General features: G+C 43.7%; 1 protein-coding gene across 18 annotated transcripts in view; it reads left to right on the top strand.

The window, feature by feature from the left end:
* The window catches only part of plekha6 (pleckstrin homology domain containing A6), a 341,146-nt gene that overhangs the window by 219,074 nt on the left and 97,075 nt on the right, over positions 1-24,997 (top strand). The window contains exon 1 of one of the 18 annotated variants that reach the window (XM_043716434.2): positions 15,090-15,510. The exons of the other annotated variants lie outside the window; for them this stretch is intronic. Within the exon in view, the coding sequence (XP_043572369.2) occupies positions 15,389-15,510 (122 nt within the window). The 5' untranslated portion in view covers positions 15,090-15,388. Of the gene's footprint in view, positions 1-15,089; positions 15,511-24,997 lie in introns of those variants that run through there. 18 annotated transcript variants of the gene reach the window in all.

The raw sequence follows: 24,997 nt of genomic DNA on the forward strand, positions 1-24,997 counted from the left end.
TGGCCTCTGATCTAAGCCTTTTCTGACCTGGACCATGCTCAAGATGAATCCTCAATTCCTGGAGTAGCCCTGGCGGATTGACAACTCCAATGATATTGTAAGTGGCTGACTCAGTACAGGTGCCTGCTGGGATCATAACTGAACAATATCTGCACCCAGTGAGTTTCAAAAGGCGGTCAAGCCCTCGTGTTTGAAACCACCGCATTGTGAAATGATCAGCATGCGCCTGAAAGACTGGGGTTAAAGCAGGTTGGTGAAGAGTGTTGCGGAAATAGGTGGTGTTGTGGCTTGTTCCCCTCAGGGCAGTGGTGGACAAAGGCATCTGATCTGAAACAGCCCGTCAGGTTCGGGGAGCTGGTGCCTGGCCATTGCAAAACTTGTCATTCTGAAATTTAAACTTGAACAAATTCTGGAATGAGCTGACACCTTGAGGGATTTAGCGCCAAAGGCGGGAGAAACCAGTCCACACCAGGAGCTTTGAAACTGCGGAAGTTCACTCCCCGCGTTAGTGTTTGAGGCAAGAAACTATGTCAACATTTTGCGATTAGATAATGCTGATGAATTGATAGCTAAAGAATGAAAAGGGTTGAATCGAGATTGCAACATGGTGGGTAAACATGACGATGATTATATGCTCATGTGGCGAAAAAATGCTAATTCGAAACAGTTGTAACCACTTCATATTTCTGTGAATTAGAGGCTGCTATTCTTTATTGTCCCTTAGGTTAGTTTCATACATTCAGTAAGACACTGAGAATGCTGGAGAAACTCAGCCAGTCTGCCAGCGTCTGTGGAGAGAGAAACAGAGTTGATATTTATCATCTCAGTGGTTAGCACTGCTGTGTCACAATGCCAGGGACCTGGGTTCGATTCCACCCTCCAGCGATTGTCTGTGTGTAGTTTGCACATTTTCCCCGTGTCTACTTGGGTTTCCTCCGGGTGCTCCGGTTTCCTCCCACAGTCCAAAACTTAGGTAGATTGGCCAAACTAAATTACCCATAGTGTACAGGGATGTGTAGGCTAAGTGGATTAGTCATAGGAAATGCAGGAAGAGGGTGGGAGGAGTGGGTCTGGCTGGGATGCTCTTCAGAGGGTCAATATGGACTCGATGGGCTGAATGGCTGGTTCCACACTGTGGGGACTCTATGATGCCATGACCCTTCTTTTATCCATATCTTCAGCGTCCATTTTGTATGCACCCAGGATGAATTGATTGGGTCAGCCAGACAGCCGATGAGTGCGGAAACCCCCCCTACCTTTTCCAAAATTGGCCCATGCCAATTGTCTGGTGCACTCTAGTGTAAACACAAGGCTGTAGAAATATGTGTGGAGCGAGGTAGAATAGTTTGCAGAGATCTAAAAGGGTTAAATTATGAGGGTTTTATTGATTAGACTTGTATTCTGTAGAAGATTAGGCAAGGATATAATTGAGATATTTAAGAGGATTAAAGGATTTGATGGGATAGATAGAGAGAAACTCTTCCTCTGGTTGGTGGGCATGAGGGGATAGCCTTAAAATTAGAATCAGGCAGTTTGAGGGTGATTTATCAACGTCTTTAATGGTGAGGCCATCATTTATTGTCTGTCATCAGCTGATCTTGAGAAGATGGTGGGAGCTACCATCTTCAACCACAGCAGTCCGTGGAGTGTGGGTACTCTCAAAATGAGGGAGTTTCAGGATTGTGACCCAACAACAACAGTTATGTCGAGAAGCATTTCCTCAAACAAAGAGAAGTAAAAATCTAGAACTCCGGCTCCCAAAAAAAGCTGGGAGAGAGGGACAATTACATTTGAAAACGCAAGGCAGATTTTTGTTAAGCAAGATATTGAAGGATATGAACCAAAGCAGGTAATGTGTAGATCATCCAAAACCTAAATGAGTAACATTACAAGCTCGATGGGCTTAATGGAGTAGTAAGATCAGGCCTGGTTGTTAATAGAATGTAGACCATGCCGAGATGAGTGGAGCTCAGTAAACTTTACGAGGAGATATTCAGCAGAAGGTAAGACAGGGCAACTCTGGACCCTTGCACACTCACAAGCTGGTTACTCATGATCTGATGACATTATGACATACCTCATTGAACGTATGCACAGTCACTATTCCTAGCCTAATGGTATAGTTAAACCTTCACTCTGCAACTTACCCACCCCTATCATCGGCTGCGTGTCCTGCACTGAAACCCTCTCAGCTTAAGCTTATTGTAGAACGTGAGGTATGTTTTATATTTCAGAATAGATCCATCTGAAACGAACTTTGGAGTCCTATTCCTGGCTGTTGCCCTGCGTGTTACTCAAATCTGTCCCTTATTCCAATGTGCCTATGAAAAAGTCCTTTTTAGCCAGAGTGAGTGCAGTCTGTTCCCTGCCACAGGGAACGGTTAATTATTGCAATTACTTATTGTTTTGTGCGCAATAATAACAGTTCTCCCATCCAAAAGGACAGGGAACAGCCTGGGCTTTCAAACTAATTGACAGCTGGATGGGGACATTGAGACGGATAGAATGGTCGCAGGTAAAGGGAATTGAGGCTCAGGTCAGCCATGAATGACAGAACAGATTGAAGGGGTTGAATGGCCTAGGTCTGAACCTATGCATCTCCCCAGCCAGCAGCCAAGCCATTCTACTGTAAAAGGACCACTTTTAGAGACAAAGACTCCATTATTATCTGCCCCAGTGGGTGGAGCAGGGATTGCTAATTCTGTAATTTCTTTTAACTGATGACTCAATAATCCATCTTAATACAGAGACTGTAGTTTGTGTCACAATTCAAAGTTAATTTGGATATTTCAGCACATGTTATTGCAAAATAATGTCCTTTTATTTCTTAGATGTGCACCCTCCAGGGTGGCATGGTGGCTCAGTGGTTAGTAATGTTGCCTCACAGCACCAGGGACCTGGGTTCATTTCCTGCCTTGGGTGATTGTTTTGATGGAGTTTGCACATTCTCCTGATGAAGGGTCCTGCCTATAACATCGACTCTGATGCTGCTTGACCTGCTGTGCCTTTTCCAGCTCCACATTCAATCAACTCTGCACATTCTCCCCGTGTCTGCGTGGGTTTCCTCCAGGTGCTCTGGTTTCCACCCTCAGTCCAAAGATGTGCAGGTTATGTGGATGGACATGCTAAATTGCCTTGTCGTGTCCAGAGGTGTTCAGGCGAGGTCGAATTGCTATGGGAAATGCAGGGTTTTGGTGGGTCTAGGTGGGATGCAATTCAGAGGGTTGATACAGACTCAGTGGGCTGAATGGCCTCTTTCCACACTGGAAGGATTCTCTGATTCTATAATAATATTTCACACCACTATATGAACCTGATTACACACCAAGTAGCCTGTCCAATAACAAACAAATTTGAAGTAAATATCAATTCACATTAATTGAGATTGAGTGAACCATACACAGTAGGGTTAGAATCACCCTAGATTTCTTGTCTTAAATCAACCACCCATCACCATGGGTGGACTATCTTCTCTGCAAAGGGAGAGGAAGGCAAGGATGCCAAATTTCAAATAATTGTAATAATTGCTCCCACAGGAACTGATGGGTTGGCAAGTTGACTCTGATTGGCCTAGGCATTGCCGTGGAGAGAATAATAAGGGACCATAGGCTTCCCAAATCATTTGCCAGGCTCCCATTCTCTGCATATAAAAGGAATATGTTTAAGACTTGAACCTTTTTATGTATCACATGGGAGTCTGGGAGTTAACGTTGGTGTTTGAGGGGGGGTGGTGGAGGGAGGTTGCTTATTGTCCCCCATTGCTTTCTCCATGGCAATCCATTGGCCTCTCACAGTCAACGTGCAAATTCATTGGCTCCCTTTTCTACTGTAGCATTATCTGCAGAGATTGTTTAAAATTTGGCATTCTTGCATGTGTCCTGATGAGTGCAAGATGAAAAGCTACTACTGCATGTCTCTCTTTCTCAGCAAGATTCAAGTTCTTTATGACCAAAGCTTGAAACTGTGATTGTTCAGCATTCTGCCCTGGATCCTGTATCTCAAGGAAAAAGTATATTGGCCTTGGAAGGAATGCAGCATGGATTCCCAAGTGTCCGACGGGATTAAATTATTGCTGGAAGACTGCCTAAAATGAGGTTGAATTCCTTTGAATAGATTGTGGTGTGATGTAATTTAGGTGTTTCAGATGATCAGAAGATTTGATATGGTAAGTTTAAAAGCTATTTTCTCTGGTGGGAGGTGACATAACCATAAATTTAATCCTGGATCATTTCTCTGTGATGTCAAGAAGCACTGATTCACACAGTGAGCAGTAGAACTCCGGAATTCTGTCCTCATAAAGGGATCAATTGAAAATGTAACAGTTTAGATGTAGGTACATTTAGGGGGAGGAAAAGCACAATTTTGCAGATGGCGGATCTCCTTACTTGAGAAAGGCTGTACTGGCACTGGAAGGAGTACAGAGGAGGTTCACCAGGTTGATTCCTGAGTTGAAGAGGAGAGACTGGGACTATCCTCATTGGAATTTAGAAGAATGGTGAGGGGGAGGGGGGAGTCTTCTTGGAACATCTCAAGTTATGAAGGGAATAGATAAGATAGAAGCAGGTAGGTTGTTTCCACTGGTGGATGAAGCTAGAACTAGGGGACATGGCCTCAAAATGAGAGGAAGCAGATTCAGGATTGAGTTGAGGAGGAACTTCTTCACCCAAAGGATTGTGCACGTGTAGAATTCCCTGCCGAGTGAAGCAGTTGGGGCATTCTCATTGAACGTTTTTAAGGCAAAGATAGATAGATTTTTGAACAGTAAAGGAATCAAGGTGAATGGGCAGGTAACTGGACCTGAGTTCACAAAGAGATCTTATTGAATGGCAGAGCAGGCTCGATGGAGCAGACGGCCAAATCCTGCTCCTGGATTCTTAAGTTCTTATGAAACCTGTAACAAACACACAAAATGACTTTCTGAAAAAGATCATGCCAAATTTGAAACATTGACTCTGTTTCCTTCTCCACAGACCTGATGAGTTCCTCAAGTACTTTCTGGGTTTGTTGCAAAGATATTTGCTGACTTTGACTCCTGATACCATTACTCAAGACACATGTAACTGGGGTTAACATTAGCAGCCAAGATCCAATTGAATAAATTAATAACCTCATCTAGTCTTATACCTACATATCTCATTGTATTGGCAAATTCAAGACTAACGTTTCCAAGCTTCTCAATGTGCATTTCTGTTGTGTTTGGTATCTTGCAAGACCCCAGCCAATTGCCAACTACAGGGATATAGAATCATAGAGACTTCCTATAGCAGAGGTAGGCCATTCAGTCCATTGAGTCCACACTGACCCTCCAAAGTGCATCCCCCACAGACCGACCCCATTTCTGTGACCTTGCGGTTTTCATAGCCAATCTATCTAACCTGCACACATTTGGACTATGAGAGAAAACCTACACAGACACAGGGAGAATGTGCAAACTTCATACAGACAGTCACCCAAGGGTGAGATTGAATCCAGGACATTGGTACTGTAGGCTAGCAGCACTGAGTCCCCATACTACCCTATCTTTGAATAACCTTCCTTCTTGAAGCATTGCAGCACTGTACTTACTATAGTTCAGAAAGTGGGATGGGAAGCTTCAGAAGGTTTTCAATTCCTGAAAATAAAAACAATCAATTACAACATTTAAAATGCATCTTGGGTATATGAATAGAAAATGTTTAGAGGGATGTGAGAGAAATGCTGACCAATGGGATGAGATTAGGTTAGGATATCTGATCGGCATGAATGAATTGGACTGAAGGGTCTGTTTCCATGTTGCTCATCTCTATGACTCTATGACTATAAACTCCAAACATCTGATGATAATACGTTGTCACAAGCAACATAAAAATGTAACCTAACCTGTGGTTAATATAAGAAGTGAATTGAGGTATTGATGGATGCTGGATTACTTTGAGCTATGGGGGTTGGTTTAACTTAGTTGGTGGGCTGGCCAGTGTTTGAAACCGTGTGATGCTGACAGCATAGGTTCAATCCCCATGACTAGCTGAGGTTACCGTGAAGGACTCTCCTTCACAGTTTCCTCCCTCACTTGAGATGTGGTGGCCCTCAGGTTAAATCACCACCAGTCATCTCTCTCTGATGACTGAGGTGGTCTGTGGTGACTTGACCTGGCTTTAAGCTGTGTGATTATTTATCCGCTCAAGCATTAATCTTTTCATCCGTACAAGCAAATATTTTCCTTTAAATTGGCTGACTGAGCTCACCAAATAGGCTATGTTCAGCACATTGACAGGTCATGTAACCCAACCCAGTTAATTGATTGGATCCCCTTGAATTGAATGAGAAGCTGTAAAATTGGGCCTGTTGGAGCTCAATGATTGGAGGAAACAGGTTCAAATTGGTCAATTGACAGAGCTTGTTGCTTTATGTTCCAAAACTAACTTGCTGTTTCAGAAGTTGAACCCTTTTTTTTCAAGTATTTCCTAACTACACCTGCAAACTTTGCTCCGTCATTCACTAATAATTAACTTTTTTCTTATTGATACAAACCAACACATGGTACTGCATATACCAGAAGCTAGACAGACCAGGTGATGCTTTGGTTTAGCAATGTGCAGTCCTCTGGGGCAGAATGACATTGTTTAACTACTGAGGATTGTTGGCTTCTGCCAATTGAGAGTGAGAGGAAATTATTTACAGCTTCAGTTTAGTTATAGGATTGTTGGGGCAAATGTCATTACTTCCACTAGTGCTCGGACTTGGAGGGATTTCTGAAATCACCAATTCTTTTACTTCTCATGTGTCTTCACGTCTCTAGGCTCTGGAACAATCGCCCTAAACCTGCTTCTCTGCTTTAAGATCCTTCTCAAAACCCACCACTTCAGCCAAGAGTTTGATGACACCCGCCTCCTATCTTCCCCTGGGGTGACACACGCCAGGTTTGTCCTTGTAATTTAAGCTTCTAGTCATCAGTATCATTAATGGATCTATTGTGATCTCCTCCAAGATCAGTCCGCCTTTTGGAGATGAGGTTCCCAGAGCTGAAGGCAGTTCTCTGATGCAGGTTTGATCACAGCTCTGTGTAGTTGCAGCATCTCTTCTCATGATTTTATTTCAGCCCCCATTGAGATGAAGACCAACATTTTGGAAGCCTTTGTGATTATTTGACATCTATGTGTCAAGTTCTGGAGATTTGTGTACGTGGGTGAGCACTTTAGCCTTGTCATTATGACAGTATTCTGATTTATCTTTCTTCCATATAACATAGATGGCATCATACCCTTCCATCTGTTACAGCATTGCCCATACATTGGAGGCTCTTCTGCTAAAATGCTTGTGTGCCCCACACCCTTCATACGAACATGCGAGCATTTGAAGTAGGAGCAGATAAACCATTCAGCCCCTCAAGCTTGCCAATGGAGGCTGAGTGGTTAGCACTGCTGCGTAACAGTGCCAGGAATCCAGGTTCAATTCCATCCTCTGATGTCTGTCTGTAATTTTCACATGCTTCCCCATGTCTCCTCCAGGTGGTCTGGTTTCCTCCCACAGTCCAAAGATGTGCAGGGTAGAGTGGATTGGCCATGCTAAATTGCCCAACAGTGTACGGGCAGATGGATTGGACATGGGGAATGGGGGTGAATGGAGACGGGGTGGGCCTGGGTGGGATGCTCTTCCGAGGCTCAGGTCGATTGGCCTTTTTCTAGACTGTAGGGATTCTATGATTTAATAAGACCATGGCCGATCTATTTTGCAGCCCACATTCTCAACTGCTCCAATAACCTTTGAATACTTTGCCGAACACAAATACATCTACTTCTGCATGGAAAGTATTCAATAACCTTGCCTCTGGATACTGCTGTTATCCTCATGTTTCCAGGCTACATTTTTTAGATGCCTGCACCTTGAGAATGAAGTTTTGTTTTTTAGAAACAGCTGCTGGCCTTGCTGGGTTTGTAATGCAGGAGGGGAAAGCGTTAGGGCACGTCCTATAGTTGCCTACAGTAACCCGAGGACATTTGATTTAAATACACTCAGTGTGGTTGAGGTTTCGTTTTCCACAGTTGTTGCACTTTTTTGTTGTTGCTTACCTTTCAAAATTGTGATTGCACCATGCCCTCTTGCTTTCTGTGATTTCGTTTCTGCTGACTTCTCCTGGAATATGCAGAGCCAGGCTTCACGACCCTACCTTCAATCTGTCTGTATCCCTTTGTTGCTCCCATGCAACTCCTGTCTACCAACCAAATGTAACCTGAAATGATCAGTCGAGCAAAGTGTTGGCCATTGCCATTCAAATGTGTTTTTCATATGCGCGTCATCTTCTTTATTCAGATTCTAGTATATTTTTAGGGTCCTTGATGTTCCCATTCATTAATTCAACAGCCTTTATGTTTGATTCTCTTACCTGTCCTTCTGTCTAGGGTTAGCCTCACTAAATGAGGCTACGTACTTGCTAATGTGGAACCCGTCTAAAAAGCACTACTTCAGTCCTACAGTATGGGAAAGGTTCTTATGTGCACTACGTCCATCCGTATCATAAATCTGGTCATTATGAATGGTCTATGCTTTCCTAATGTATGACAAACAAAGGAACACTCTTCGCTCCTCATCCTTCTGTCTCACCTGCTCTCCGTAAAGCCAGAATCTGAGCAGTACACGCACCATAGATTCCCACAGTGATGAAAAATCAATGAACCAGCAATAAAACTTGGGAATGAGTGTTGTATATGTACTGCAGCTCCATTTTCAGTAATTTGTAGATGTGCATTCATTTGCTTAAACCAGAGGTAATATTTTGTACTTGGAAAGGGTTGATGTATGCATATGCTGCAGTGTGTGGGAGATTCAGTGAAGTCTATCCTGTATCAATCAGTATAATTTATATTTACTGTGTCATCCACTGACATGGTGCTCGGTGTTTGGTGGGGATTGGGTTCAGTGCTCAACACAGCTGTGTGGAAACAGAAGCTGCTTTTGTTGACTCGCATTGTGGAATTACAGCATGACCACTGGCACCCGATCGATCTTTCTGAAGGGCCAATAAATGTCCCAAGGTTATATGTTCCCTTCTCAGGGAGTTTCCTTTCCCAAGACACTTACTGATTCCATCCTCTCTTCCCAATTATACTTTACACCCTACTGTTCTCTGTCATAGTGAGAGAACACCGGCTTCTTCATTATTCATGAAAATTAGGTCGTAGAGCCATAGAGCACGGAGACAGGCCCTTCTCCCCAAACTGATCCAAGCCGACAAAAATGTCCATCCATGCTAACCCCATTTCCCTGCACTTGGCCCATATCCTTCTAATCCTTTCCTATCCATGTATTTGTTCAGGTGCCTTTTAAAAGTTGTTAATGTACCTGCCTCAACCATTTCCACTGGCAGCTCATTCCACATGCATACCACCCTCTGTGCAAAAACGTTGCCCTTCAGGTTCCCTTTTATTCATTCCCTTCCAACCTTAAACTGATGCGCTCTAGTCCACGATGTTTTTGCATTGTGTAACTTGTGTGAATTTTGAGCCTCAGTTCTCCAGAGGCCATTCCCCTCAAAGGAATGTAGCTCTGCACAATCATTACTGTCATGGTCCCCACACCTATTGCTCGCTTGAGGGTAAAACCTCTTGTACCCCTTGCACTGTGAACCATGACCCCTGCTCCCCCAAAGTCCACCCCCCACTCATCCCACCACATCACGTTTTGCTTTTCTTTAATTCTGGGTTCAACTTTGAAGTTCCTTTAAGAAAGGGTAACCCTCAGAATACCCTAAATGTGGTACTAATCATAGAAATATGTTCTGTTTGTCTTATCTTTCACCAAGCCTTGTGCCAAAACCTTAAAGGAAAGTTACATTGCAACACAAAGTGACTTGCTCTGGTCTAAATTATTATCTGTTGTGCTCAGGGGCAATAAAGGCTGCTCTGTTTATCTCAAATATGAAATGCCAAGCTACAGAAAATGCGCCACCATGGTGTGAGTTTTGTCATCAGCAGGGCACTGGTACCTAATGTGGCAACACTCATGTTAGCTCCCATAATGTAAAATAGAAGTGGGTAATGTGCTATTGAAAAGTAGATATTTACTTCAATTCTTGACGTATGTATAAATATAAGATTTAAATGCACTTTAATATTAATTGACCAAAGCTATTTGGTTAAAAACAGTGACGTACTTCATCAGCATGTCATGCTCCAAATGGCCCCAGTTAAGGTGGAAACGGAGATCTTTATACCCTTATAAAGTGAAGCGCATGTCTCTTAAAAGTATATTGCATACTAACTGTGAGTTATAACAACAGTGAGAGCCATGTCACTCATAGAGTTACAGTGAATTATAGCGGTGAGCGGAGGACACAGAGGACACCAAAGGAGAACCTTTCTAATCTGTAATCTGTTTTCAGTGGAAATTCGCTGCCTGAAATGGTGTTTGAAGCACATTTATTTGTAACTTTATAAAGGAATTGGATAAACACCCAAAAGGAAGAATATGGACCGTGGGGAATGAGCAGGAGGGTGGGATAAATTGGATAACTCTTTCAAGACAGTATGAGCCAAATGGCCTCCTTCTATGCTGCATTATTCAACAATCCTTTGACCTCTGTTATGGTTTGGTGGAAATGTGGGTTTGTTTAGCTATCGTCATTGTGCATATTGTAAGGCCTGAGAGAGGGGATCCAGGTTTGCAACCTGGGAATGTTTGAATAATCCAGATAGCTCGGCTATGTTTGCTGATCCACTCCGGGGTATTTAATGGAATTAGTCTTTGAATACTGGAGTCACATAGAGTAGTTCCTGAGGTAATCTAGGCACTAGTTTATTGTAAATTTAACTTAAAAGGAGTAATTCTTCTTGGTTCTATACAAATTGAGGGAAGTGGTGTCCCTTAAAGGAGAAAGATTGTTCCTTGGAGTTGTGCTGTCATCACAGAGGAGAAGGCCTCATAACTAAATGGTAGGAACAAACTGCTAGAACTGCGTAGAACATCTATTTTAGAAACAGACCATTCAGCCCAACTAGTCCAGAAAATTGTTTGTGCTTCATGAGTGCCTCCACTCAGTCACTTTATCTAACCATCTCTTCATAGCATTAATATTAGTTTCTCCCTCCTATATTTACTTAGCTCCCCCTTAATGCATCCAAACTAGTCAGCTCAGTTGCTCTCTGTTGGAGTATGTTCCAGATTCTCCACACTTTAATTCATTTGTGCGTGCGCATGTGGAGCCACTTAGTAAATTGATCCCCGTCAAGCATTTACTGAAATACTGGCAATCACTTCACTATTTGCACAATTCGTCTGACTAAATACAGCTCCCACCAATTCTTGGTGATTTTGCCTTCAGCCATACGAATACATTTTAAAGGTTATGTGGTAAATTGCTGCAGCTATCCTCTCTCATTTCAGATTCTAACCAAGGTTGTAAAAGCCTTTCCTCAAATCCAGTCTAAACCTCTTTTTGGTGATACAGGCCTGATGGGCCGAAAGGCCTTTTTACTGTATAATTCTATGATTAAACTTCCTCTAAAAGGCACTCAGGTTTTCACAATGATAGGTTTGAGCCTTAAGGAGAGGCTGGATTGGCTGGGACTTTTTCCCCTGAAGTTTAGATCAGAGTGGTGCTGGAAAAGCACAGCAGGTCAGGCAACAAGACTGATGAAGGGCTTTTGCCCGAAACATCGATTTTCCTGCTCCTCAGATGCTGCCTGACCTGCTGTGCTTTTCCAGCACCACTCTGATCTAAACTCTGGTTTCCAGCATCTGCAGTCCTCACTTTTGCCTTTTTTCCCTGGAGCATAGGAGACTGAGGGGTGACCATATAGTGATCTATAAAATCATGAGAAGCATAGATAAAGTAGATAGCCAACAGCTTTTCCTCATGATAGAGGAGTCTAAAACTAGACAGCATCGGTTTAAAAGAGAGGGGAGAGATACAAAAGCGTCCAGAGGGGCAAGTGTTGTCACACAGAGGGTGGTGAGTGTCTGGAACAGGCTACCAGAGGTTGTGGTAGAGGTGAGTACAATTTTACTATTTAAAAATATTTGGACAGGTATTTAGATGGGATAGGTATAGAGGGATATTGGCCAAACGCAGGCAAACAGGACTAGATTAATTGTAAAAACTGGGCAGCATGAAGAAGTTGGGTCAAAGGTACTGTTAGGAGCAAGTGAGACCCATCAACCTTCTCCCCCACTTTCATCCATCGCTTTCTCAGCTACCTTCCCCCCCAACCCCAGCCCTCTCCCATGTAGCTCTCAGCCCCCTGTCCCACCAGTCTCATTCCTGATGAGGGGCTTATGTCCGAAACGTCGATTCTCCTGCTCCTCGGATGCTGCCTGACCTGCTGTGCTTTCCCAGCAACACACTCTCAACTTCGAAGGTTCTATTTCCATATTGGAAACCTCTAATGTTTTGCTTTCAGATTTCCAGCACCCGCAGTCCTTCGTTTTATTGTAGCACAATGAATTTGAATTGTTTCCTGGAGTGATGTCTCAAGACTCACCTTGGAGTGATGCCCTGCAGCACATTCTTATAATTTAGTCTTTATTGTGGCTGCCCAGGCTTCCATTCTCCTCTCCTCTCAAACTTTAAGGTGCTCCCGAAAAGTGAAGTCTTTATCAAGTTTTGGGTCACCTGTCCTAATATCTCCCTACAACAACAGCAACAAAAACAGGAATTGCTGGAAAAACTCAACATGCCTGGCAGCGTCTGTGGAGAGAAATCAGAATTAGTGTCTTGGGTTGAGTGACCCTTCCTCAGAAAGATATAAAGAAAATATTGTGATGTTGGTAATCGCTGGTAGTCTATGCACAAAATCCAATTTCCTTGTGGAACTAGCACAGAGAAAGGAATCCTATTCATTGGTGACCCTCCTCCCCACCCTCCACCTTCACCCTCTTCAACCCTACACTGAACTGAACTCCCATCCACCAATGTAGCCCTCACCCCACGACAAGCAATACATAGAAAGTGCATTTCTCTTCTGAACTGGTGTTTGAAGTCATCGTCAATTCATTGTCACTATTGTCTTGAAAAATAAAATAAAAGGCGAAAACCCACAAATCTTGGCTATTTTGAATAAAGAGAATTATTAATGAGTACCTGCAATAAGAGAAGATAGGTTATTGATATTTGTAGTGTGTAATTCTTCACCAGAACTGAAGGATGAGTTTATCAATATTTTGAGCTGTGATGAAAGGTGCTAAAAACATTGTAATCTATCTTTTGTCTTTACCGATGCTAACTGACCTGCTCGACGTTTCTAATAGTTTCTGTTTTATCCCCCATCAATTTCTTTCCCTTTTTTTCTGTGTTTCTCTTTCTAACTACCTTTTGTCTCTGTTGAGCCCTGTGCCTCTCTGTGGTTATATCTCTCCCTGTCTCTTTCAACCCGTGGGCGGCACAGTGGTTAGCACTGCTGCCTCACAGCGCCAGAGACCCGGGTTCAATTCCCGCCTCAGGCGACTGACTGTGTGGAGTTTGCACATTCTCCCCGTGTCTGCGTGGGTTTCCTCCGGGTGCTCCGGTTTCCTCCCACAGTCCAAAGATGTGCAGGTCAGGTGAATTGGCCATGCTAAATTGTCCGTAGTGTTAGGTGAGAGGTATGGGTGGGTTGCGCTTTGGCGGGTCGGTGTGGACTTGTTGGGCCAAAGGGCATGTTTCCACACTGTAAAGTAATCTAAAATGTGTCTGTCTGTCTGTCTTTTTTAGTCTGTGTCACTATCTGCCTGTGTCTTTCTATCTCTTTCATCCTGTGTCTGTATCTGCCTGTGTCTTTCTGTGTGTCTCTATCTGCCTGTGTCCCTCTCCTGTCTCTTTCATCCTGTGTCTCCCTCTTTGTCTGCTTCTTTCTGTCTCTGGGCTCTCTCTGTTCACTTTAGTTTTCTCTCTTTCGTTGTTAGTCACCTTCTGTCCACCTCTTCCGTCCCTGGGTATGTATTTTTTCAACTCCCGTTTCTTTCAGGTAACTGACAGATTTATAATCCTACAATGTTATCCTTTTAAGTGGTAACACATTACGACAAAATGTTGACTTGTATAACATATGTTATAATGAAAGCAAACCTACCAGACAATCGAAGAGTTTCTGAGCAGGTCATCAACATCAAGTTAAAGCTTGATTCTTTATATCCCTGAAGTCTGGGATGGCAGCACCTTCCACCCTGTGTGTCTAGCATATGCACTCTTTATTCTTCAATGTGTGGGTCAATGTAGTCTTCAGTTTTGCAGATTATCAGATCAGCCATGATCTTAATGAATGGTGGAGTAAACATGATGGGCTGAATAGCCTCATCTGTTCCGAAGTCTCATGGTCAATGAGTTACCTCCCCATTGTCCTCCGCAGATCCTTGTGAACCTGTGCATCAATACTTTTCCTCATTTTACCCAGGGACTTGGGTTACACCAGTACCACTCTGGTAATCAGCTGTTTAAGAAAAACAAATGTGAATTAATGTAGTGTCTTTCATAACCTCAGGACATCCCAAGGTGCTGTATTGCCAGTTAAGAACTGTTTGAGCTGTCGTCCCTGTTGTAAAGCGGAGAAACACTGCAGCCAATTTGCACACAGCAAGCTCTCACAAAGAACAAGGGCCAGGCAAACTCTTCCTGTTTTTTTTTGGGGGGGAGGGCAGGGGGTGGGGAGATGTTGGTGAATGTTGCCCAGGACACCAGGGAGAAGCCACCTGCACTTCTGCACTTAGACACGGCCTTGGCATCTTTTACACCTGGTTGGGGTTGAACCTGGGATCACTCTAATCCGAATAACAAGTTGGTGCCTTTTCATAACACGAGGGCTTGGCTGAACAGTGTGGGTTACTGCTACCATCCTGTGCTGTGAGCCTTACCCAGATTCGGGGTTCGTTACAAAGCTTAACCTTGCTCAAGCACCTTCTTTGTGAATCTCACAAAGGCAAGACTTGACGTTTTGTATTTTTTATGTCTGAATTCCTTTTGCCTAATTCCATGTGATGGAGGTGTGGCATTTAAAGGGTAAATCATTTCACAAAATAATCCATTAGTGCAAATTGAAGGAGACAGCAGCACTTGACGGCTTTGTGATCACTGTTGAGGATTAAATAGGTCTTAGCTCAGACCTGCAGGCAGCAAGCTAATGTAAAATAGCTTTATCGGCAAGTCTCAGTGCCTCATTACTGAGAGAGGTTGCTGGCCGCAAAAAAAACCCATCAGTACCTGACTGACTCCCGTGTCCTTCAGAACCTCCCTTGAGAGGGAGGGGGTGCTATGTGTGTGTGTATGTGTGGGGAGGTTGAGCAAAGAAACTGCGTGAAGAAATTCAGTCTCCTGCACTTCACCTTGCTGGCTGCCTAGGTGTAGGCTTTGTCAGGCTGCCAGGGCCAAGCTTCAGAATGAAGCTGCCATCCTTCCTGTCTTCCGGAGAGGAATTCCGACGTGGAGCATAAGGATGCGCAGGGAATGATCCCGAGATCCCAAGCCCGTGGGACGGAAGGGCACCGCAAGCACCCTGGGCTACTGATTTTGCAGGAGTTCTCTGCCATTAAGATAATGTTGAAGTTCAGGGCCGACAGGAGGAAGAGGTAGGTACCTGTAAAATGATGACAGAGTAACTGCTGCGGAGCCTGATTAACTAGTTTATACATTAATGCTGCATTGCAGTATTCCTATGAAACAGGCAAGTGGGCCTCTCTGAGATTGTTTAGCAAGGGTGGACCTGGGGTATGTTTTTCTGAAGAGGGGGCTGTGGTGTGTGCGAAGGGTGGTGTTGGGTTTTAGGAAGGAGCTGTTTGTCTGCCTGTCTCTTAAATGCTGCAGGATGGCATATGGTTAAATGTGTGAGAACATTCTGCGTGCGTTTGCTTATGATGTGTTGACGTGCCCAAGCAAGCAAAGTCTGTGTGCGTGCTTGCTGCACATACCGAGTGCAAGTTAGGGATAGAGAAATGACCTGAATTCAGGAACACTGTGTTCTGTTAACTGCGGATGCTGATTTCGTTTCCATCTGCGCTGGGGTTAAGCATCTTGTGCTGCATAGAAATTATACTCATACAGCGTGGTTACTAGTGAAGGAGTTGGTGGGGGGCTGTTGGGGGTCAGGTTGGGTAGCGTTGCTCTGTGTTGCATCTATGCAACCAGGCGTGGACTGGTTGGACCGAAAGGTCTGTTTCTGTGCTGTATGACTCTGACTCTATGACTTGTATCCAATCAAAATATCATCTGCCCAATACAGACATAGATTGCCCCAGTCTGGCTTCACTACTGGACCTTAAACAATGTTAACATACAACCCATTATATACACTACACGGTTTGTAGTAGCACACCATTTAGAGATCTGATGCTAGATGTGACCAAACTGATGCTAGACGTCACCAAAGTGTTGAATGTTCCTGGCTCCCTGCAAAGATGGGTTTAGAGGCCGCTGGAGTTCTGACTTTCTTAAGAGGTGATTGTTAGGAAATCAGCAGCCTCTGTCATGTTGGGCTGGCAGTGTAGCCCCGTTAACTACCATTATTCCAGATATCTGATAAAATATTCCCAGCATCAGTCAGACCAATCCCTCCCCGACAACCCCAACTAAGTTTAGAATGCGCCTACTTTTTGGAGGCTTCGGATGGCAGGTTGGTAGGCCATTGGAGACTCATCTCAAACTCTCATTAAGGAACCCTCAGCAATCATCCCTTGGCCCTCACACCTCCACCATCACACATGTTGAGCAGAGCTCTGAACCAAAAGGTCACTGGACTGGAAACATTCTCACTGTGTTTTTTCTTTGTAGGTGCTGCCTGACCTGCTCAGTTTCTCCAGTGATTTCTGTTTTAGTTCGTTTTGGCAGAATTTCTCAATTTTCAGGTGTCCTCCTGTTCACCCACCTGCCTCAGACACCTCACCGGGTCAGGCCGGCAGCTGTCTGTTGCTGCTTGCCTCCCCCACCCATTGGCCCTCCACATCCTGATGTGAATGGCAAAGGCAGAAGCAACCAATCAGATGGCCTCTTCTTATACATTTGCCCCAGCGGAGAGCATTGAGAACACGCATGGGCATTGAGACTCCCAGTGCTAAAGTCTTGACATCCAAAGAAGGAACACAGCTCTAAATCACTAAGAGCCAGGTTTCCACAGGGTGTGGACAACTCCATGCAGCTGTAAAATGGAGAACGGCGCCCAATTCCAAGATTCCTGCCCTCACTCCCACTGCCAGCAATTGTTGCTGGTGTAGCATAAAGGTGAGGGCAATAAGCGTATGTACTGGATGCCCTCATCTGATTGGTGCCAGGGAAGGGTTAACCATCACTCTGTATCCCCCAGTGTTTGCAGAGCTTCTCTATAACTCATCGTTCATGAGTCCTTAGATAAATCGTGAACCATAGTGTGGATTTGGAAGTCTTTGAAATATAATTTCAGAGGTTTTATCAAATCCCACCACCACCAAACCTTGTACCACCACTCCAAGAGTCCCCAAGAGCCCTCGTGCTCTCCATGCTAACTCTCTTGCCTTGTGTCCCTCTAACTGATCTTTTCCATTGGGTTTCAGTGCATCTTATTGTGCTATGCAGGGGTTGCCTAGAAATTAGCCTCATAGCCCAGTCCCAAACTCTCTTTCACTTTCCCCCTCGCTGGAATGCCCCTGTGTTGGGTTGAGAACATGAGTTTGTTGGAACATCTTATGCCTGATATTTTATAGCAGTGGAGCAAATTGTTTGTGCTGTGAGGGATGGGAACAGAAATCTATGATCTGGTGATGCAAGTATTTACAACAAGGGTGTCAACTCAAAGTAATTCTCCACTTGGCACAGATTACAAAGCACAGCCTCATAAAATTGCCGTTGTTGTAAAATGAGTATATGCTTCTGTAATCCTTATATTTGTTATATATTAGTAGTCAAGAGGATAACACAGTGAGCCAAACCATTTTGTAATGGGTGAGCCACTACTTGTGTGTTACTCTTAATTCGCCATCTCCAACTCTCTGTCTTTCAATCCACATCCCAAAATCCACACCATTGTTACTACCAATGATGGACCTTGTATCAAAATAATGCTGCACACAGAAGTGTTAATTATACATGATGTGGATTTGATCATTTCAAAACAGCTGCACTGATTGCACTTCATAGAAGCCCAAGGATAACTATGTTGTCAGTATGAACAGGTTCTTTTATTTATTCACTCACAGGGTGTGGGTGGCTCCGGCTGGGCCAGCATTTATTGCCATCCCTAATTGTCCAGAGTCAGCCACATTGCTGTGGGTCTGGAGTTACAGGCCAGGTAAGTTTGGCAGAGTTCCTTCCCTAAAGGATATTCTGTATCTATAGAATCCCAGAGTGTGGAAACAGGCCATTTGGCCCAACAAGTCCACACCAATCCCTGGAAGAGCATTCCATCCAGTCCCATCCCCCTACCCTATCCCTGTAACCCTGCATTTCCCATGGCTAATGCACCTAACCTACTCATCCCTGGACACTATGGGTAATTTAGCATGGCCAATTCACCTAATCTGCACCTCTTTGGACTGTGGGAGAAAACTGGAGTACCCGGAGAAAACCCACGCAGACACGGGGAAAGTGTTCAAACTCCACAGTTGCCCGAGGCTGGAATTGAACCCGTGTCCCTGGCGCTGTGAGGCAGCAGTGCTAGCCAATGAGCCACCGTGCTGTCCTCTTTGTAAACCAAATGGGTTTTTCCAACATTCGACAATGGACTCATGGTCATTACCAGACTCTTAATTCCAGACTTTTTGTCGAATTCAGACTGCCATGGCGGGATCTGAACCAGAGTTCACAGAACATTAGCTGGGTTTGTGGATTATTAATTTAGCGATAATATCCCTAGGTTTTTGCCTGCCTCTAATACAAGCCATTGCAGAACTTTAGAATCTTTAAAATCCAGGTGATTGGTGTAAGATCAGGTTAGAATTTAAACTGGGCCAGAGTTATTGTATCATTGTTATCTTCCTGTGCATCATCGGCATCCAGCTCTCCCTCCCTTTATTGTCTCCATGTTGGACGTTCTGGTTTCGTACTCCCAAAGAACACCAATCCCTGTCGCCATCATCTCTGTCCTCTTCCACGTTCCCCATAGTAACTTGCCCTCAATTCCAACTTGCATGTATCTCTTTTCTTTCGGAAGGTTTAATTTCCAAAACAACATTTATCGGTACAGTTTCATAAAATACACACATGTTTGTACAATATACTCAGGGATGATCTGGACGTTTTCTTTTCCTTTTGTTTCGGATTCATTATTTCTGCTCTTGATTTTAAATCTAACTGTTGTGTTCTAAGATGATGCCGGAGAATGGCAACTCTGTGCACTTTTCAGTGTACCTCTGTATTCTTGTACATGTGGCAATAAAGTCTAATCTGTTGAAAACACAAATGATCCTCATGATGGTCAATCTTCTGTATCATTTCATTCAGAGACAGTTTCCGAAGCATTAGCACAGCTCCATGTCCCTCACTGGTGGCATCAATGTCCTTGACTTGAAGATTAGTCTCTTACCTCCACAGGATTTCTTGTAGAACAAGACAACTTTGATAGTGAGACTCGGCCATAGTTCCTGATAAGCAATGGCATGGAGTTTCGTTAATGCCCATCATTCTGCAGTAGCCCAACCAGCCATCGTTTCACTGTTTCAGTTCAAGACTCTTGTTTCTTCAGGCAATTGCAAGTTTGCTGTTCTCCTTCCTGCCTGTTGGGAAGCTCATTATTGAAAGCAAGTTACTGCCACTTTGATCATTGAATCACAAAGATTGTGATCTGACAACAACCTCGCTAAGTTAACCTCCAATAGAGCCTTATTGTCGGCAGATTGAACCTTTGCAAAAATCCTTTCTGTGTCACCGGGCTCCATTTTGGCAGTCTCACCACTGATTCAGAAGGTCATGGGTTCAAGTCCCACCCCTAGAATGTCATTTTAGGTTTGACCTTCCTCGTGCAGCACTAAGGGAGTGCCGCTCTGCCAGAAGTGCTGGCTGATAAACCCCTGCTCCATCTGCAGCTCGGGGTGGATGTGTACGATCTCCCGGCGTCATTTTGGAAGAAGAGCAGCCAAGTTGCATGCAGTGCAAGCGATGATGTGACCATTGTCTTTTATTGTTGACATTGTTTGAAATGTAAATTTTGGCCAGGCCACTCGAGGTGAGGAAGGCCAATGTTGATGGTCATGATTTGGAGCGTCGCTCCGAAAGCTAGTGCTTCCAATTAAACCTGTTGGACTATAACCTGGTGTTGTGTGATTTTTAATGTTGATGGTGATCCTTCTCTTGTGCAGACGCTGAAACCTTATATGTCAATGTGACGATGAACAAAATAAGTTGTCTGAATACTCATAAAAAAACACTATGCTAAGCTAGTGAACGCACAGAAGAGATTTACTGGGATGTGGCAGGATATGGAATGTTTGAGTTATAAAGAAAGGCTGGGTAGGCTGGGACTTTTTTCACTGGCTTCATGAGGTTAAGAGGTGGCCTTACAAAAGTCTATAAAATCATATAGGATATATCTGGGATTAATGGCAATGTCTTTTCCCTAGGATGGGTGATTTCAAGATCAGGGGACACATTTTTAAAGTGAGAGGAGTGAGATTTAAAAAAAAAAGGGAGAGAGTTTTTTACGCAGAGGGTGGGTCATATGTGGAGTGAACTTCCTGAGGAGGTGATGGGGTTACAAGGTATAAAAGACATTTGGATAAGTACACAAATAGGAAAGGATTGGAGCCGTATGAGCCAGGAGCAGGCAGGTGGAATTAGTTTAGTTTGAGATTATATTCAGCATAGACTGGTTGGACTGAAGGGTGTGTTTCCAAGTTGTATGACTCTCTGACCTTGCCGTTCCAGAATGCTTCATGAACATTAATTATGTTTTAAGAGTAGTCCCAATATGGATAACTATGCAGCAAATGTTGCACCCGACAAGTGGCAAATGGCAATGAAGTAATGACCAAATATTCTGTTAGTGATGTTAGTTGAGGGGTAATGTACTGAAAAGGACAGCAGGAAGACTTTCCCTGTTTTTCCTCAAATGGGCAATGGGATCTTCGAAATCCATCCATGAGGATAGGTGGGGCATCAGTTTACTGCATTGTGTAAGCAATGGAACTTGTGATTGTGCAGTACTCTCTCAGCACTGTACTGTGGAGTCACCCTGCATTGTGTGAATGCATTGCTAGCTAGCAGGAACAGTTTATAAGAATGATTGCAGCAGTGAGGGACTTGAGTTCTTCAGGTGTGGGACAGGCCATTGAAGCTGGACTGTTTTCAGAGACAGTCACAAGAAGATACTTTGGTCTACAAAATCAGAGTAGATAGAGAGAATATAGGGAGGTTCCTATTGATAGGCAGTCAGGACCCAGTGAGCAATGGCTGGGAGAACCTGGCCAAAGCTGGAATTGGGCAAAATTTATTTTTGTGCAACGAGTTTGATTTGATTGGATTTATTATTGTCACATGTACCAAGATACAGTGAAAGGTGGCTAGGATCTGGACTGTAATGCCTGAGAATGCCTTGGTGGAGGCAGATTCAGTTTTAGTTTTCAGAAGGGGTAATGGATAATGAGTTGAAGAGAAGTAGCAGATCAGGCTATTGGGAAAAGGCAGGTTAGTCAGGCCTAACTACTTGTTTTTTGCAGAGAGTTGGTATTGTCATAATAGGCAGAATGGCGTCCTTTTGTGCTGTGACCATTCTATAAATCATTCTATGATTCTAACCCACAACCTTCCATTGTGGAGTTGGGAGTTCTACCACTGCCTTGTGGTGTACGCCTTGCTTTTATAGTGTTATAGAGTCATACAGCATGGAAACAGACCCTTCAGTCTATCTAGTCCATGTCAACCATGTTTCCAAACTAAACTAGTCCAACATACCCGCATTTGTCCCATATCTCTCCAAACCTTTCCTACTTATTTACATATCCAAATGTCTTTCAATGTTGTAACTGTACCTGCATCCACCACTTCCCTTGGAAGTTCATTCCACACATGAGCTACCCTTTGCGTAGAAAGGTTGCCCCCATGTCCTTTTTAAACCTTTCTCCTCTCACCTTAGTTTTGAACTCCCCCCACCCCAGGGAAAAGACCCACGCCATGCCTATCATGATTTTATAATTTTGAATGCATTGTCTTCAGGTTTCTAAAGAGAGACATGGAGCTGGGGCTACAGTAACACAACATTCTTGATCATTACCTTCAAATGAGTGGAGGACTTGATCCATGTTTAACTGATGTGCTGCGGCACGATTCACATAATTACTGTAGATGGCTAGGTTGTGCCTGTATGTGGTGATCACCTCTTTTCACTGGTTGCCAGAAGGTACTGTAGAAACTACATCCAGGGAGAGACCAGAGACAACCTCTGAAAGTTAATCACATGCACTCCATGAGTTTGATTGTGTGCCTCCTGTGTTGTAAATCTATCAAAAATCAAAGCTCTCTTGGAGCTAGCGAGTTAAACGATGCTTGGTGGAAGAGGTAGGACACTTGTCTCAAAAGCACAAGCAGTATATGGAATAAGAATGGACCCAGGGGATTCACTTAGCACAGGTTTGTGCACATGTATGATAGTTTACTAATTACTCGACAAAAGTATCTCAGAGATGAAGAGTCTTTGTGTTATTTGCATGACACCAACAACTTATATAGCATCTTTGATGTAATGAAATTTCTGAAAGTGCTTCACCAGAATGTATATACTGAGCTGTATTAGAAAATATTAGGTCAGATGACCGAAAACTTACACAAATAAGTATGCTTTATGGAGCATTGTGGAGAAAAAAGTGAGTCCGGAAGGTGATACTCTTAATGCCCATCCCTAGTTGCCACCTTCTTGAATGCAGCTGATTATTGCTGGACCATTTCAGAGGGAAGTTAAGAATCAACCATGTAGCTGTGGGACCACGGTCAGATCATGATCTGGACGGAAAATTTCCCTTCGCCAAAGGACCTTAATGAGCCAGGTATATTTCATAACAATCTGACAGTTTTGTGGTCATTGTTACTGGTGCAAACGTTTTTATATTCCAGATGTACATTGATTTTAAATGGGCTAGATGTCTCAGTGGGATGTGAGCTCATGTCTCTGAATTTCCAGTCCAGTAACATTGCTACTAATTTATCATACCATGAAAAAACAACCAGGATCCCTGGCCATCATCCAGTAATTGTTGCTAAGAAGTTGTGTTGTGTTTAGAATAGGGTTGTGTTAATTTGGGATGAATGAAAGTGAAGGCAGGACACGGATGTCCCACATGTTGATGATACCTGAGGCACACTGTAACAAACTAATTGATCCCACCAGAGCTGTGTAACCTGACAACAATTGTTTTATTCATGGAAGTATCTTTGATGCCTAACGTGCTCGAGATCGATGATTACCATCAATGTGAAGGAGGCATGTGGATATGGAGGAAGTGTTTATAGAACAAGTGAAAAAGTGTAAATCTTGCAGCAGATTGGGGCAAGCAGCCAATGATAATAATGACCGGTGAAGAGTTGACAGTGAACCATTCTGTACCACTCATTCCAGCAGTTGATTCATCTAGATCTGACTTCAGGAGTTGTTTCATCTTTATAATAACTGCATAATGTTTTCCAGTTGCTGGACTCTCTAAGTTAGAATTTTGCAATTGGAATTGTTTTTTTATTTGATGTGGTGTAAAGATTATTCCTGTTATTCTTCTCAGGTCAAGACTTTTGCACTGGGTGGGTGGGGGGATTGTTGTTTTGCAAAGTCATCACTGTATCGCTATTTTTGGTGACCTTTTAAACCCCAGCTTTAACAAAGCAGCAGTGTCCTCATTTGAAACAACACAGGGCTGATTTTTAAAAGGTTGCTGAGCAGGCGAGAGTCTGCTTCCATGTTCGATTCAGCTGTCACACCTTGTTCTTGAGTGAGTAACCAGCAGTTATTGTTCCTGGAATGACAAACAGTGATGCCTGCCATTTTTTAAGAGCAATTTTTGTATTGCTGCGATCCCTGTACGGATCAATAAGGTTTTGAAGGGAAATTCTAGCTTCCAATTAATAGCTAAACAGCTGACAAGATTTCACCTTGCTCTCATGTCACTGTCACGTTGCCTGTAGACTCCAGCTTTTTTGTTCATGTTTGGATCAAGGTGATAATGAGATCAAGAGCTGGAATGTAAACTGACTAAGAGTGAAGCAGGATATTGCTTTGTAAATGCTGCTTGATAGAATAGTCGACAATACTTCTTAATTTCTCAATGTTCTGATGGTTGAAAGTGTACTGATGGGGCAGTAATTGGCCAGTGTAGATTTCCCTATTTTTCAGACATACCAAGGCAATTTTCCACATTGCCAAGTCAGTGCCAGTGTTGGGACTGTACTGGAACAGCTTGGCCAGGGGCATGATTGGCTCTGATGCATATGTCTTCAATGCTATTGCCAGAATGCTGTTAGGGCCCACAGCCTTTACAGCATCCAATGCCTTCAGCTGCTTCCTGGTATCACATGAAGTGAATCAAATTGGGGCTAAAAACTGGCATCTGTGGTGCTGGGGGACTGCAGGAGGAGTCAAGATTAGAATGGTGCTGGAAAAGCACAGCAGGTCAGGCAGCATCTGAGGAGCAGGAAAATCAGCATAACAGGCAAAAGCCCTTCATTAGGAATGCAGGAGGAGGTTGTGATGAGTAATTTGCTGAGCTCTTCTGTTTGAAGACTGTTGCAAATGTTTCAACCCTGTTCTTTGCACTGACGTGCTGGGCTCTCCCGTGGTTGAGGATGGGGATATTTGTGGAGGCCGCTCTTGCAAGGACTTGCTGAATTGTCCACCACCATTCAGGGTTGGATGTGGCAGCACTGTTGAGAGTTTAGATCTGATCCACTGGTTGTGGGATCGTGTAGCTCTCTGTTTTTTGTTGCTTCTGTAGTTTGGCATGAAAAGTAGTCCTCTGTTGTAGCTTCACAGGTTGACACCATTTTGTTTAGCTTTGCTGCTGCTGCTCCTGGCGTGCCCTCCTGGCGTGCCATCCTCTGTGCTTCATTGAACCAGCGTTGATCCCTTGACTTGACAGTAATAGATCGATGGCTGTGCCATGCCTTGAAGGCACAGAT

The sequence above is a fragment of the Chiloscyllium plagiosum genome, unplaced genomic scaffold, assembly GCF_037043375.1.
Source record: "Chiloscyllium plagiosum isolate Xiang-an unplaced genomic scaffold, Cpla_swu_hap1 HiC_scaffold_26, whole genome shotgun sequence".
NCBI classification, from domain to species: Eukaryota; Metazoa; Chordata; class Chondrichthyes; order Orectolobiformes; family Hemiscylliidae; genus Chiloscyllium; species Chiloscyllium plagiosum.